Source organism: Hyperolius riggenbachi, chromosome 8 (genome assembly GCF_040937935.1).
Source record: "Hyperolius riggenbachi isolate aHypRig1 chromosome 8, aHypRig1.pri, whole genome shotgun sequence".
Taxonomy (NCBI): Eukaryota; Metazoa; Chordata; class Amphibia; order Anura; family Hyperoliidae; genus Hyperolius; species Hyperolius riggenbachi.
The window spans coordinates 295326330-295341210 of NC_090653.1; the positions used below are offsets into that span (position 1 = coordinate 295326330).

The 14881-nt window shown below is 54.1% G+C and overlaps 1 protein-coding gene across 12 annotated transcripts in view; it reads right to left on the reverse strand.

Moving 5' to 3' along the window:
* Nucleotides 1-14881, reverse strand: part of CACNA1B (calcium voltage-gated channel subunit alpha1 B) — a 505489-nt gene that overhangs the window by 143308 nt on the left and 347300 nt on the right. For 8 of the 12 annotated variants that reach the window (XM_068249165.1, XM_068249174.1, XM_068249164.1 and 5 more), the window contains exon 19: nt 3379-3441. The exons of the other annotated variants lie outside the window; for them this stretch is intronic. In XM_068249165.1, coding sequence (XP_068105266.1) covers nt 3379-3441 — 63 coding nt within the window. The remainder of the gene's footprint in view (nt 1-3378; nt 3442-14881) is intronic. 12 annotated transcript variants of the gene reach the window in all.

The window sequence follows — 14881 nt, forward strand, 5'->3', positions numbered from 1 at the left end:
CTGTGACAGGAACATTCCGGAACACTCTCACATACGAGCCTGAGCCACACCACCGACTCTCCAAACACTGCGCCTGTGACAGGAACATTCCGGAACACTCTCACATACGAGCCTGAGCCACACCGCCGACACCAGGGGCGTAGCAATAGGGGGTGCAGAGGTAGCGAACGCATCGGGGCCCTTGGGCCAGAAGGGCCCCGAAGGGCCCTCCCTCAACTACAGTATAAGCTCTCTATTGGTCCTGTGCTCATAATAATCACTTCTATACATACTTTGAATAGTGGTAATCATTAACAAACTGTTTCCCATTCCCTTCTTGCACCTCTGACACTGTAATTGCCATTGGCAGGTTTTGGTGTGTCATATCAATTGTTATGTGTAGAGTACTTGAGGGGGCCCCATTGTAAAACTTGCATCGGGGCCCACAGCTCCTTAGCTATGCCACTGGCCGACACCCTCCAAACACCGCGCCTGTGACAGGAACCTTCCGGAACACTCTCACATACGAGCCTGAGCCACACTGCCGATACCCTCCAAACACCGCGCCTGTGACAGGAACCTTCCGGAACACCGCACCGCTGACACCCTCCAAACACTGCGCCTGTGACAGGAACATTCCGGAATACTCTCACATACGAGCCTGAGCCACACCGCCGACACCCTCCAAACACCACGCCTGTGACAGGAACATTCCGGAACACCACACCGCCGACACCCTCCAAACGCCGCGCCTGTGACAGGAACCTTCCGGAACACTCTCACATACGAGCCTGAGCCACACTGCCGACACCCTCCAAACACCGCGCCTGTGACAGGAACCTTCCGGAACACTCTCACATACGAGCCTGAGTCACACCGCCGACACCCTCCAAACACTGCGCCTGTGACAGGAACATTCCAGGACACCGCACCGCCGACACCCTCCAAACACCGCGCCTGTGACAGGAACCTACCGTAACACCGCACCGCCGACACCCTCTAAACACCCCGCCTGTGACAGGAACCTTCCAGAACACTCTCACATACGAGCCTGAGTCACACTGCCGACACCCTCCAAACACCGCGCCTGTGACAGGAACATTCCGGAACACCGCACCGCCGACACCCTCCAAACACCGTGCCTGTGACAGGAACATTCCGGAACACCGCACAGCCGACACCCTCCAAAAAGAGGAGGAGAGAAACAATACAACAGAGGGAAGAATGAGAGAGATGAGGTGATGAGGGAGAAAGATGGAGAGAAAGATAACATTTTATTCAAACACAAATCAGACTTTATAGACATTTCACCATCAACACAGAATATGCATTTCATATAAAGACAGCAACGTGTCATCAAAATGCAGCAAAGGAAGAGCACACGATTTCACACACGAACCAGCCTATCAATCCTCCCAGAACTGATGATGTCACAGCCACACGGAGCTGACAATGTCACAGCCACCCGGAGCCGATGATGTCACAGCCACACAGAGCTGATTATGTCACAGCCACACAGAGCCGATGATGTCACAGCCACACGGAGCCGATGATGTCACAGCCACACGGAGCCGATGATGTCACAGCCACACGGAGCCGATGATGTCACAGCCACACGGAGCCGATTATGTCACAGCCACACGGAGCCGATGATGTCACAGCCACACGGAGCCGATGATGTCACAGCCACACGGAGCTGATGATGTCACAGCCACACGGAGCTGATGATGTCACAGCCACCCGGAGCCGATGATGTCACAGCCACCCGGAGCCGATGATGTGACAGCCACACTGAGCCGATGATGTCACAGCCACACGGAGCCGATGATGTCACAGCCACACGGAGCCGATGATGTCACAGCCACACGGAGCCGATGATGTCACAGCCACACGGAGCCGATGATGTCACAGCCACACGGAGCCGATGATGTCACAGCCACACGGAGCCGATGATGTCACAGCCACACGGAGCCGATAGACCCCAAAAAGTGATAATGCTACAAAATATGGCTTCCTAAAATACAGATGGATGACACACAAGCCTTGAAGGGCAGAAGTACCTAATAATTATAATTATCATAAGGAGGAGATAGTTACCTGTGATAGGAAGGAGCCTGGAATGTAGAAAAGGCAATGTACATGGCTCAACCAAAAGTGACCGGCATTATGGAGATTGGGATAATAGAGATCGGAATGATGGAGATCGAGGTGATGGAGATTGGATATCGGGATGATGGAGATTGGATATCGGGATGATGGAGATTGGATATCGGGATGATGGAGATTGGATATCGGGATGATGGAGATTGGATATCGGGATGATGGATATCGGGATGATGGAGATCGGGGTGATGGAGATCGGGGTGATGGAGATTGGAGATCGGGATGATGGAGATTGGATATCGGGATGATGGAGATTGGATATCGGGATGATGGAGATCGGGGTGATGGAGATTGGGGTGATGGAGATTGGAATGATGGAGATCGAGGTGATGGAGATGGGATATCGGGATGATGGAGATTGGATATCGGGATGATGGAGATTGGATATCGGGATGATGGAGATTGGATATCGGGATGATGGAGATCGGATATCGGTATGATGGAGATTGGATATCGGGGTGATGGAGATTGGATATCGGGATGATGGAGATTGGATATCGGGATGATGGAGATTGGATATCGGGATGATGGAGATCGGATATCGGTATGATGGAGATTGGATATCGGGATGATGGAGATCGGATATCGGGGTGATGGAGATTGGATATCGGGATGATGGAGATGGGATATCGGGATGATGGAGATTGGATATCGGGATGATGGAGATCGGATATCGGTATGATGGAGATTGGACATCGGGATGATGGAGATTGGATATCGGGATGATGGAGATTGGATATCGGGATGATGGAGATTGGATATCGGGATGATGGAGATTGGATATCGGGATGATGGAGATCGGATATCGGTATGATGGAGATTGGATATCGGGGTGATGGAGATTGGATATCGGGATGATGGAGATTGGATATCGGGATGATGGAGATTGGATATCGGGATGATGGAGATCGGATATCGGTATGATGGAGATTGGATATCGGGATGATGGAGATCGGATATCGGGGTGATGGAGATTGGATATCGGGATGATGGAGATTGGTACAATGAAGTTTGGTACAATGATGAAGAGTTTTGGAAAGTCAGGCAATGAGGTAAGCGATGAGGGCCAGTCTAAGCTCCGCCCATTCAGCGACTGACACCCACGTAGCGAATGAGAGCTCAGTATATGAGGGAGAGCAGAGGTCATATACATATAGTGTCAGGTATATATATGTATGATTGCATTATTATTGGATATAAAGTCCACACAGTGAATATTGTAACAGAGGAACTCACGGTGAATTTAAGTTGCAGACAGACGGGCTGCGAGAAATCGCACCTCGACTATTCTTTACAAAACTGCACATGCAAGAAAAGAAAAAGTGAGAAATCAAACTATCCAAATATAACAGACATGAAGGGAAGAGATCAACGTTTTACCCCGGGCAATGCGCAAACATGGCGGTGATTGAGGGGCGGAGTCATTAAACGCTACAGGAGTAAGACTTTGATCCATTCCCACAACATGAAAATAAGACAGAAAATAAAAAAGGGGCGGGGATAAATGACAAGGGGAGGGGCTGCAATATGGGGTACTGTGGGGGGACAGCGAGAACAAGGGGAGCTGATGTACGGGGGGGGGTGCAGTGAGAACAAGGGGAGCTGATGTATGGGGGGCTGCTGCACGGGGGGGGGGGGGAGGTTGCTGTACGGAGTGGTGGCTGCTGTATGGAGAGAGGGCAGCTGTACGGGTGTGTGTGGTGTGGGGGGGCAGTGAGAACAGGGGGGCTGCTGTACGGGGGGTGGGGCTAGAGGGAGGGGCTGCTGTACGGGGGGCAGGGCTACTGTATGGAGGGAGGGCTTCCGTACAGAGGGGGACAGTGAGAACAAGAGGGGGCTGCTGTATGGGGGGGGGGGGGTGAGAACAAGGGACGGGCTGCTGTACAGGGGGCGGGGCTACTGTATGGAGGGAGGGCTGCTGTATGGGGGGGGGGGGGGCAGTGAGAACAAGGATAGCCCAAGAGTTGAGGAGGGGACAGTGGCTAGAGGAAGGTGATTTACATGGAGGATTGGGGGGCTAATACTTTACATCCATGTGGGGAGAGTGGGGGCCACATATGGTTACTATGACAACACAGGGGAGGGGCATAAAACACAGACAGGAAAATAAAAAATAAGTATAAAGCTAGAACTAAAGGAAAGGCAAATCATAAAAAAGTGTTAGCTCTTCAGCCAAACCGCCTGCCTGCGTCACACTTTTTAAGTTTACTTTTACAAGATGCATTCTGGGACACTGCTGTTGCATGACCTGTAATGTTGCATTGCCCTCTTTAAAATGACTACCCCATCCAAAGCAATACTGCAGCTTCTGGTAAAGGCTGAACAGCTAAACTCCCTGCAGGATTCTCCTATCTCTCAGGGGATCTGGTGGTGAGATCTCTGTGCACCTGAGTTCCCAGCTCTGCCCACCTGCTGCACCCATTACCAGAGGCTCCTCCCCCTGCTGGATTCTCCTATCTCTCAGGGGCTCTGGTGGTGAGATCTCTGTGCACCTGAGTTCCCAGCTCTGCCCACCTGCTGCACCCATTACCAGAGGCTCCTCCCCCTGCTGGATTCTCCTATCTCTCAGGGGATCTGGTGGTGAGATCTCTGTGCACCTGAGTTCCCAGCTCTGCCCACCTGCTGCACCCATTACCAGAGGCTCCTCCCCCTGCTGGATTCTCCTATCTCTCAGGGATCTGGTGGTGAGATCTCTGTGCACCTGAGTTCCCAGCTCTGCCCACCTGCTGCACCCATTACCAGAGGCTCCTCCCCCTGCTGGATTCTCCTCTCTCTCAGGGATCTGGGGGTGAGATCTCTGTGCACCTGAGTTCCCAGCTCTGCCCACCTGCTGCACCCATTACCAGAGGCTCCTCCCCCTGCTGGATTCTCCTATCTCTCAGGGATCTGGTGGTGAGATCTCTGTGCACCTGAGTTCCCAGCTCTGCACACCTGCTGCACCCATTACCAGAGGCTCCTCCCCCTGCTGGATTCTCCTATCTCTCAGGGATCTGGTGGTGAGATCTCTGTGCACCTGAGTTCCCAGCTCTGCACACCTGCTGCACCCATTACCAGAGGCTCCTCCCCCTGCTGGATTCTCCTATCTCTCAGGGATCTGGTGGTGAGATCTCTGTGCACCTGAGTTCCCAGCACTGCACACCTGCTGCACCCATTACCAGAGGCTCCTCCCCCTGCTGGCTCCTCCTATCTCTCAGGGGCTCTAGTGGTGAGATCTCTGTGCACCTGAGTTCCCAGCACTGCACACCTGCTGCACCCATTACCAGAGGCTCCTCCCCCTGCTGGCTCCTCCTATCTCTCAGGGGCTCTAGTGGTGAGATCTCTGTGCACCTGAGTTCCCAGCACTGCACACCTGCTGCACCCATTACCAGAGGCTCCTCCCCCTGCTGGATTCTCCTATCTCTCAGGGATCTGGTGGTGAGATCTCTGTGCACCTGAGTTCCCAGCTCTGGCCACCTGCTGCACCCATTACCAGAGGCTCCTCCCCCTGCTGGATTCTCCTATCTCTCAGGGATCTGGTGGTGAGATCTCTGTGCACCTGAGTTCCCAGCACTGCACACCTGCTGCACCCATTACCAGAGGCTCCTCCCCCTGCTGGCTCCTCCTATCTCTCAGGGGCTCTAGTGGTGAGATCTCTGTGCACCTGAGTTCCCAGCACTGCACACCTGCTGCACCCATTACCAGAGGCTCCTCCCCCTGCTGGCTCCTCCTATCTCTCAGGGGCTCTAGTGGTGAGATCTCTGTGCACCTGAGTTCCCAGCACTGCACACCTGCTGCACCCATTACCAGAGGCTCCTCCCCCTGCTGGATTCTCCTCTCTCTCAGGGATCTGGTGGTGAAATCTCTGTGCACCTGAGTTCCCAGCACTGCACACCTGCTACACCTATTACCAGAGGCCCCTCCCCCTGCTGGATTCTTCTATCTCTCAGGGACTCTGGTGGTGAGATCTCTGTGCACCTGAGTTCCCAGCTCTGCACACCTGCTACACCCATTACCAGAGGCTCCTCCCCCTGCTGGATTCTCCTATCTCTCAGGGATCTGGTGGTGAGATCTCTGTGCACCTGAGTTCCCAGCTCTGCTCACCTGCTGCACCCATTACCAGAGGCTCCTCCCCCTGCTGGATTCTTCTATCTCTCAGGGACTCTGGTGGCGAGATCTCTGTGCACCTGAGTTCCCAGCTCTACACACTTGCTGCACCCATTACCAGAGGCTCCTCCCCCTGCTGGCTCCTCCTATCTCTCAGGGGCTCTAGTGGTGAGATCTCTGTGCACCTGAGTTCCCAGCACTGCACACCTGCTGCACCCATTACCAGAGGCTCCTCCCCCTGCTGGATTCTCCTCTCTCTCAGGGATCTGGGGGTGAGATCTCTGTGCACCTGAGTTCCCAGCACTGCACACCTGCTACACCCATTACCAGAGGCCCCTCCCCCTGCTGGATTCTTCTATCTCTCAGGGACTCTGGTGGTGAGATCTCTGTGCACCTGAGTTCCCAGCTCTGCACACCTGCTGCACCCATTACCAGAGGCTCCTCCCCCTGCTGGATTTCTCTATCTCTCAGGGGCTCTGGTGGTGAGATCTCTGTGCACCTGAGTTCCCAGCTCTGCACACCTGCTGCACCCATTACCAGAGGCTCCTCCCCCTGCTGGATTCTTCTATCTCTCAGGGATCTGGTGGTGAGATCTCTGTGCACCTGAGTTCCCAGCTCTGCACACCTGCTGCACCCATTACCAGAGGCTCCTCCCCCTGCTGGATTCTCCTATCTCTCAGGGATCTGGTGGTGAGATCTCTGTGCACCTGAGTTCCCAGCTCTGCTCACCTGCTGCACCCATTACCAGAGGCTCCTCCCCCTGCTGGATTCTTCTATCTCTCAGGGACTCTGGTGGTGAGATCTCTGTGCACCTGAGTTCCCAGCTCTGCACACCTGCTGCACCCATTACCAGAGGCTCCTCCCCTGCTGGCTCCTTCTATCTCTCAGGGATCTGGGGGTGAGATATCTGTGCACCTGAGTTCCCAGCTCTGCACACCTGCTGCTCCCATTACCAGAGGCTCCTCCCCCTGCTGGATTCTTCTATCTCTCAGGGATCTGGTGGTGAGATCTCTGTGCACCTGAGTTCCCAGCTCTGCACACCTGCTGCACCCATTACCAGAGGCTCCTCCCCCTGCTGGATTCTCCTATCTCTCAGGGGCTCTGGTGGTGAGATCTCTGTGCACCTGAGTTCCCAGCTCTGCTCACCTGCTGCACCCATTACCAGAGGCTCCTCCCCCTGCTGGATTCTCCTATCTCTCAGGGGCTCTGGTGGTGAGATCTCTGTGCACCTGAGTTCCCAGCTCTGCACACCTGCTGCACCCATTACCAGAGGCTCCTCCCCTGCTGGCTCCTTCTATCTCTCAGGGATCTGGGGGTGAGATATCTGTGCACCTGAGTTCCCAGCTCTGCACACCTGCTGCTCCCATTACCATAGGCTCCTCCCCCTGCTGGATTCTTCTATCTCTCAGGGATCTGGTGGTGAGATCTCTGTGCACCTGAGTTCCCAGCTCTGCACACCTGCTGCACCCATTACCAGAGGCTCCTCCCCCTGCTGGATTCTCCTATCTCTCAGGGGCTCTGGTGGTGAGATCTCTGTGCACCTGAGTTCCCAGCTCTGCTCACCTGCTGCACCCATTACCAGAGGCTCCTCCCCCTGCTGGATTCTCCTATCTCTCAGGGGCTCTGGTGGTGAGATCTCTGTGCACCTGAGTTCCCAGCTCTGCACACCTGCTGCACCCATTACCAGAGAGCCCTCCCCCTGATGTATTCTATCTCTCAGGGGTCTGGTGGTGAGATCTCTGTGCACCTAAGTTCCCAGCTCTGCACACCTGCTGCACCCATTACCAGAGGCTCCTCCCCCTGCAGGATTCTTCTTCTTCTCTGGACTCTGGTGGTGAGATCTCTGTTCACCTGAGTTCCCAGCTCTGCCCACCTGCTGCACCCATTACCAGAGGCTCCTCCCCCCGCTGGATTCTCCTATCTCTCAGGGATCTGGTGGTGAGATCTCTGTGCACCTGAGTTCCCAGCACTGCACACCTGCTGCACCCATTACCAGAGGCTCCTCCCCCTGCTGCACCCATTAACAGAGGCTCCTCCCCCTGCTGGTTTCTTCTATCTCTCAGGGATCTGGTGGTGAGATCTCTGTGCACCTGAGTTCCCAGCTCTGCACACCTGCTGCACCCATTACCAGAGGCTCCTCCCCCTGCTGGTTTCTTCTATCTCTCAGGGATCTGGTGGTGAGATCTCTGTGCACCTGAGTTCCCAGCTCTGCTCACCTGCTGCACCCATTACCAGAGGCTCCTCCCCCTGCTGGATTCTCCTATCTCTCAGGGGCTCTGGTGGTGAGATCTCTGTGCACCTGAGTTCCCAGCTCTGCACACCTGCTGCACCCATTACCAGAGGCTCCTCCCCCTGCTGGATTCTTCTATCTCTCAGGGATCTGGTGGTGAGATCTCTGTGCACCTGAGTTCCCAGCTCTGCTCACCTGCTGCACCCATTACCAGAGGCCCCTCCCCCTGCTGGATTCTTCTATCTCTCATCTCAGGGATCTGGTGGTGAGATCTCTGTGCACCTGAGTTCCCAGCTCTGCACACCTGCTGCACCCATTACCAGAGGCCCCTCCCCCTGCTGGATTCTTCTATCTCTCATCTCAGGGATCTGGTGGTGAGATCTCTGTGCACCTGAGTTCCCAGCTCTGCACACCTGCTGCACCCATTACCAGAGGCTCCTCCCCCTGCAGGATTCTTCTTCTTCTCTGGACTCTGGTGGTGAGATCTCTGTTCACCTGAGTTCCCATCTCTGCCCACCTGCTGCACCCATTACCAGAGGCTCCTCCCCCCGCTGGATTCTCCTATCTCTCAGGGATCTGGTGGTGAGATCTCTGTGCACCTGAGTTCCCAGCACTGCACACCTGCTGCACCCATTACCAGAGGCTCCTCCCCCTGCTGCACCCATTAACAGAGGCTCCTCCCCCTGCTGGATTCCTCTATCTCTCAGGGGCTCTGGTGGTGAGATCTCTGTGCACCTGAGTTCCCAGCTCTGCACACCTGCTGCTCCCATTACCAGAGGCTCCTCCCCCTGCTGGCTCCTCCTATCTCTCAAGGGCTCTGGTGGTGAGATCTCTGTGCACCTGAGTTCCCAGCTCTGCCCACCTGCCATACCTATTACCAGAGGCTCCTCCCCCTGCTGGATTCTTCTATCTCTCAGGGGCTCTGGTGGTGAGATCTCTGTGCACCTGAATTCCCAGCTCTGCACACCTGCTGCACCCATTACCAGAGGCTCCTCCCCCTGCTGGATTCTCCTATCTCTCAGGGGATCCTCCCCCTGCTGGATTCTTCTATCTCTCAGGGGCTCTCGTGGTGAGATCTCTGTGCACCTGAGTTCCCAGCTCTGCACACCTGCAGCACCCATTACCAGAGGCTCCTCCCCCTGCTGGATTCTCCTATCTCTCAGGGACTCTGGTGGTGAGATCTCTGTGCACCTGAGTTCGCAGCTCTGCACACCTGCTGCACCCATTAACAGAGGCTCCTCCCCCTGCTGGATTCCTCTATCTCTCAGGGACTCTGGTGGTGAGATCTCTGTGCACCTGAGTTCCCAGCTCTGCACACCTGCTGCACCCATTACCAGAGGCTCCTCCTCCTGCTGCACCCATTAACAGAGGCTCCTCCCCCTGCTGGATTCCTCTATCTCTCAGGGACTCTGGTGGTGAGATCTCTGTGCACCTGAGTTCCCAGCTCTGCACTCCTGCTGCACCCATTACCAGAGGCTCCTCCCCCTGCTGGATTCTTCTATCTCTCAGGGCTCTGGTAGTGAGATCTCTGTGCACCTGAGTTCCCAGCTCTGCACCCTTGCTGCACCCATTACCAGAGGCTCCTCCCCCTGCTGGATTCTCCTATCTCTCAGGGATCTGGTGGTGAGATCTCTGTGCACCTGAGTTCCCAGCTCTGCACACCTGCTGCACCCATTACCAGAGGCTCCTCCCCCTGCTGGATTCTCCTATCTCTCAGGGCTCTGGTAGTGAGATCTCTGTGCACCTGAGTTCCCAGCTCTGCACCCCTGCTGCACCCATTACCAGAGGCTCCTCCCCCTGCTGGCTCCTCCTATCTCTCAGGGATCTGGTGGTGAGATCTCTGTGCACCTGAGTTCCCAGCTCTGCTCACCTGCTGCACCCATTACCAGAGGCTCCTCCCCTGCTGGATTCTTCTATCTCTCAGGGGCTCTGGTGGTGAGATCTCTGTGCACCTGAGTTCCCAGCTCTGCTCACCTGCTGCACCCATTACCAGAGGCTCCTCCCCTGCTGGATTCCTCTATCTCTCAGGGACTCTGGTGGTGAGATCTCTGTGTACCTGAGTCTCCAGCTCTGCACACCTGCTGCACCCATTAACAGAGGCTCCTCCTCCTGCTGGATTCTCCTATCTCTCAGGGATCTGGTGGTGAGATCTCTGTGCACCTGAGTTCCCAGCTCTGCACACCTGCTGCACCCATTACCAGAAGCTCCCCTCCCCTGCTGGATTCTCCTATCTCTCAGGGGCTCTGGTGGTGAGATCTCTGTGCACCTGAGTTACCAGCTCTGCACACCTGCTGCACCCATTTCCAGAGGCTCCTCCCCCTGCTGGCTCCTCCTATCTCTCAGGGATCTGGTGGTGAGATCTCTGTGCACCTGAGTTCCCAGCTCTGCACACCTGCTGCACCCATTACCAGAGGCTCCTCCCCCTGCTGGATTCCTCTATCTCTCAGGGATCTAGTGGTGAGATCTCTGTGCACCTGAGTTACCAGCTCTGCACACCTGCTGCACCCATTACCAGAGGCTCCTCCCCCTGCTGCACCCATTACCAGAGGCTCCTCCCCTGCTGGATTCTTCTATCTCTCAGGGGCTCTGGTGGTGAGATCTCTGTGCACCTGAGTTCCCAGCTCTGCTCACCTGCTGCACCCATTACCAGAGGCTCCTCCCCCTGCTGGATTCTTCTATCTCTCAGGGCTCTGGTAGTGAGATCTCTGTGCACCTGAGTTCCCAGCTCTGCACACCTGCTGCACCCATTACCAGAGGCTCCTTTCCCTGCTGGATTTTTCTATCTCTCAGGGGCCCTGGTGGTGAGATCTCTGTGCACCTGAGTTACCAGCTCTGCACACCTGCTGCACCCATTACCAGAGGCTCCTCCCACTGCTGCACCCATTACCAGAGGCTCCTCCCCTGCTGGATTCTTCTATCTCTCAGGGGCTCTGGTGGTGAGATCTCTGTGCACCTGAGTTCCCAGCTCTGCTCACCTGTTGCACCCATTACCAGAGGCTCCTCCCCTGCTGAATTCTCTTATCTCTCAGGGGCTCTGGTGGTGAGACCTCTGTGCACCTGAGTTCCCAGCTCTGCTTACCTGCTGCACCCGTTACCAGAGGCTCCTCCCCCTGCTGGATTCTTCTATCTCTCAGAGGCTCTGGTGGTGAGATCTCTGTGCACCTGAGTTCCCAGCTCTGCACACCTGCTGCACAAATTACCAGAGGCTCCTCCCGCTGCTGGATTCCTCTATCTCTCAGGGATCTGGTGGTGAGATCTCTGTGCACCTGAGTTCCCAGCTCTGCACACCTGCTACTCCCATTACCGAAGGCTCCTCCCCCTGCTGGATTCTCCTATCTCTCAGGGATCTGGTGGTGAGATCTCTGTGCACCCGAGTTCCCAGCTCTGCATACCTGCTGCACCCATTACCAGAGGCTCCTCCCCCTGCTGAATTCTCTTATCTCTCAGGGGCTCTGGTGGTGAGATCTCTGTGCACCTGAGTTCCCAGCTCTGCACACCTGCTGCACCCATTACCAGAGGCTCCTTCCCCTGCTGGATTCTCCTATCTCTCAAGGGCTCTCGTGGTGAGATCTCTGTGCACCTGAGTTCCCAGCTCTGCTCACCTGCTGCACCCATTACCAGAGGCTCCTCCCCCTGCTGGATTCTTCTATCTCTCAGGGGCTCTGGTGGTGAGATCTCTGTGCACCTGAGTTCCCAGCTCTGCACACCTGCTGCACCCATTACCAGAGGCTCCTCCCCCTGCTGGATTCTCCTATCTCTCAGGGGCTCTGGTGGTGAGATCTCTGTGCACCTGAGTTCCCAGCTCTGCCCACCTGCTGCACCCATTACCAGAGGCTCCTCCCCCTGCTGGATTCTCCTATCTCTCAGGGGCTCTGGTGGTGAGATCTCTGTGCACCTGAGTTCCCAGCTCTGCCCACCTGCTGCACCCATTACCAGAGGCTCCTCCCCCTGCTGGATTCTTCTATCTCTCAGGGGCTCTGGTGGTGAGATCTCTGTGTACCTGAGTTCCCAGCTTTGCACACATGTGGTGGTTAGGTAGTGTTCACTTTTAAACAAAGGGATAGGGTAACTGTCTTCTTCACAAAGGGTGTACAGGGATGATCAGTACTTAAAGAGACACTGAAGCAAAGAAAAACTAGGATATAATGAATTGGTTGTGTAGTGCGGATAATTACTAGAACATTAGTAGCAAAGAAAATATCCTCATATTTGTATTTTCAGTGACATAGCTTTCTTTATAACATTGCATCATTCTGTAATATTTGCAGTTTACACACTACTCAGCATTCTAAATGATTTAACAGAGCAGGCCAATGTCCTCTGCAGGAAAAAAACAATACAGTGACTAACAGTTGAGATAACAAGCTTCAGAAGACAGAGCTCTCTGCAACTTTGAAAGTCGTGGAGCTCAGTAACACTTTTGCATAGATAACTGGAGTTTCTTAACTCTTCCTGTACTGGAAACAATATTAGACTTAGGTCTCTGCTCCTAATGTTTTATTTCTTAGCTGTACTACACATACAAATCATTATATCATATTTTTTTTAGATTCAGTGTCTCTTTAAGGGGGTCTGTGGGGTGATCAGTTTTCCAGGAGTCAGAGCTTGTGGGGTTCCACTGTGTGTTTTTTATTGGGGGGGAAATATATCGGGGTGACCAGCATTTCACTAGTCTGGGGGGATGACTCACACAACCCGCTGTGAGGCAGGTGAAGTCCTCTGGGCATGGACAGGTTACACGAGGTCTCCAGCCACCATTATATATTGATTCTTAGAGCGGCGACGGGCGTGAGTCATTGCTGGCCGGTCGTGTGATTCGTCCCGGCTCTGCCGGCTGCCATTTGTCACCTGATAACTTGTTGGGCCCGCTGACAGTGACTGATGATGCTCCTCGTCACATTCCCTCATCCTCATAAATCTGTGTGGGGGAAGGATATCACCGTCGCGCTCGCAGGAAGTCCATCATTGATCCAATAAAACTGAGAATAGTTCTGCCTAATGAGGACAGCGAGGCCAGATCAGCGGGAGGAACAAATGAGGCGGTAATTATAGGAAGATCATCTTATAGAGGAGCCATATGCTGATATCCGGTGTGACGGGGGCTTATAGAGGGGCCATATGCTGATATCCGGTGTGACGGGGGCTTATAGAGGGGCTAAGTGCTGATATCCGGTGTAACAGGGCTTATAGAGGGGCCATATGCAGATATCCGGTGCGACCGGGGCTTATAGAGTGGCCATATGCTGATATCCGGTGTAACAGGGCAGCGCTGGGTCCCTGGTTCGAATCCCAGCCAGGGCACTATCTGCAAACAGTTTGTATGTTCTCTCCGTGTCTGCGTGGGTTTCCTACGGGCACTCCGGTTTCCTCCCACATTCCAAAAACATATGGATAAGTTAATTGGCTCCCCCTAAAATTGGCCCTAGACTACAGTACTTACACTACATAATATAGACATATGGCAATGGTAGGGATTAGATTGTGAGCTCCTTTGAGGGACAGTTAGTGACAAGATATATATATATATATATACATTGTACAGCGCTGCGTAATATGTCGGCGCTATATAAATACTAAATAATAATAATATTAATAATATAGAGGGGCCATATGCGGATATCCGGTGCAACCGGGGCTTATAGAGGGGCCATATGCTGATATCCAGTGTAACAGGGCTTATAGAGGGGCCATATGCCCATATCCTGTGTGACCGGGGCTTATAGAGGGGCCATATGCTGAAATCCGGTGTAACAGGGCTTATAGAGGGGCCATATGCTGATATCCGGTGCGACCGGGGCTTATAGAGGGGCCATATGCTGATATCCAGTGTAACAGGGCCTATAGAGGGGCCATATGCTGATATCCTGTGTGATGTGGATTATAGAGGGGCCATATGCTGATATCCGGTGTGACCGGGGCTTATAGAGGGGCCATATGCTGATATCCGGTGTAAAAGGGCTTATAAAGGGGCCATATGCTGATATCCGGTGCGGCCGGGGCTTATAGAGGGGCCATATGCTGATATCCAGTGTAACAGGGCTTATAGAGGGGCCATATGCTGATCTCCGGTGTGATGGAGGCTAATAGAGGGGCCATATGCTGATATCCTGTGTGATGTGGATTATAGAGGGGCCATATGCTGATATCCGGTGTGACGGGGGCTTATAGAGGGGCCATAAGCTGATATCCGGTGTGACCGGGGCTTATAGAGGGGCCATATGCTGATATCCGGTGTAACAGGGCTTATAAAGGGGCCATATGCTGATATCCAGTGCGGCCGGGGCTTATAGAGGGGCCATATGCTGATATCCAGTGTAACAGGGCTTATAGAGGGGTCATATGCTGATATCCGGTGTGAGTGGGGCTTATAGAGGGGCCATATGCTGATATCCGGTGTAACAGGGCTTATAGAGGGGCCATATGCTG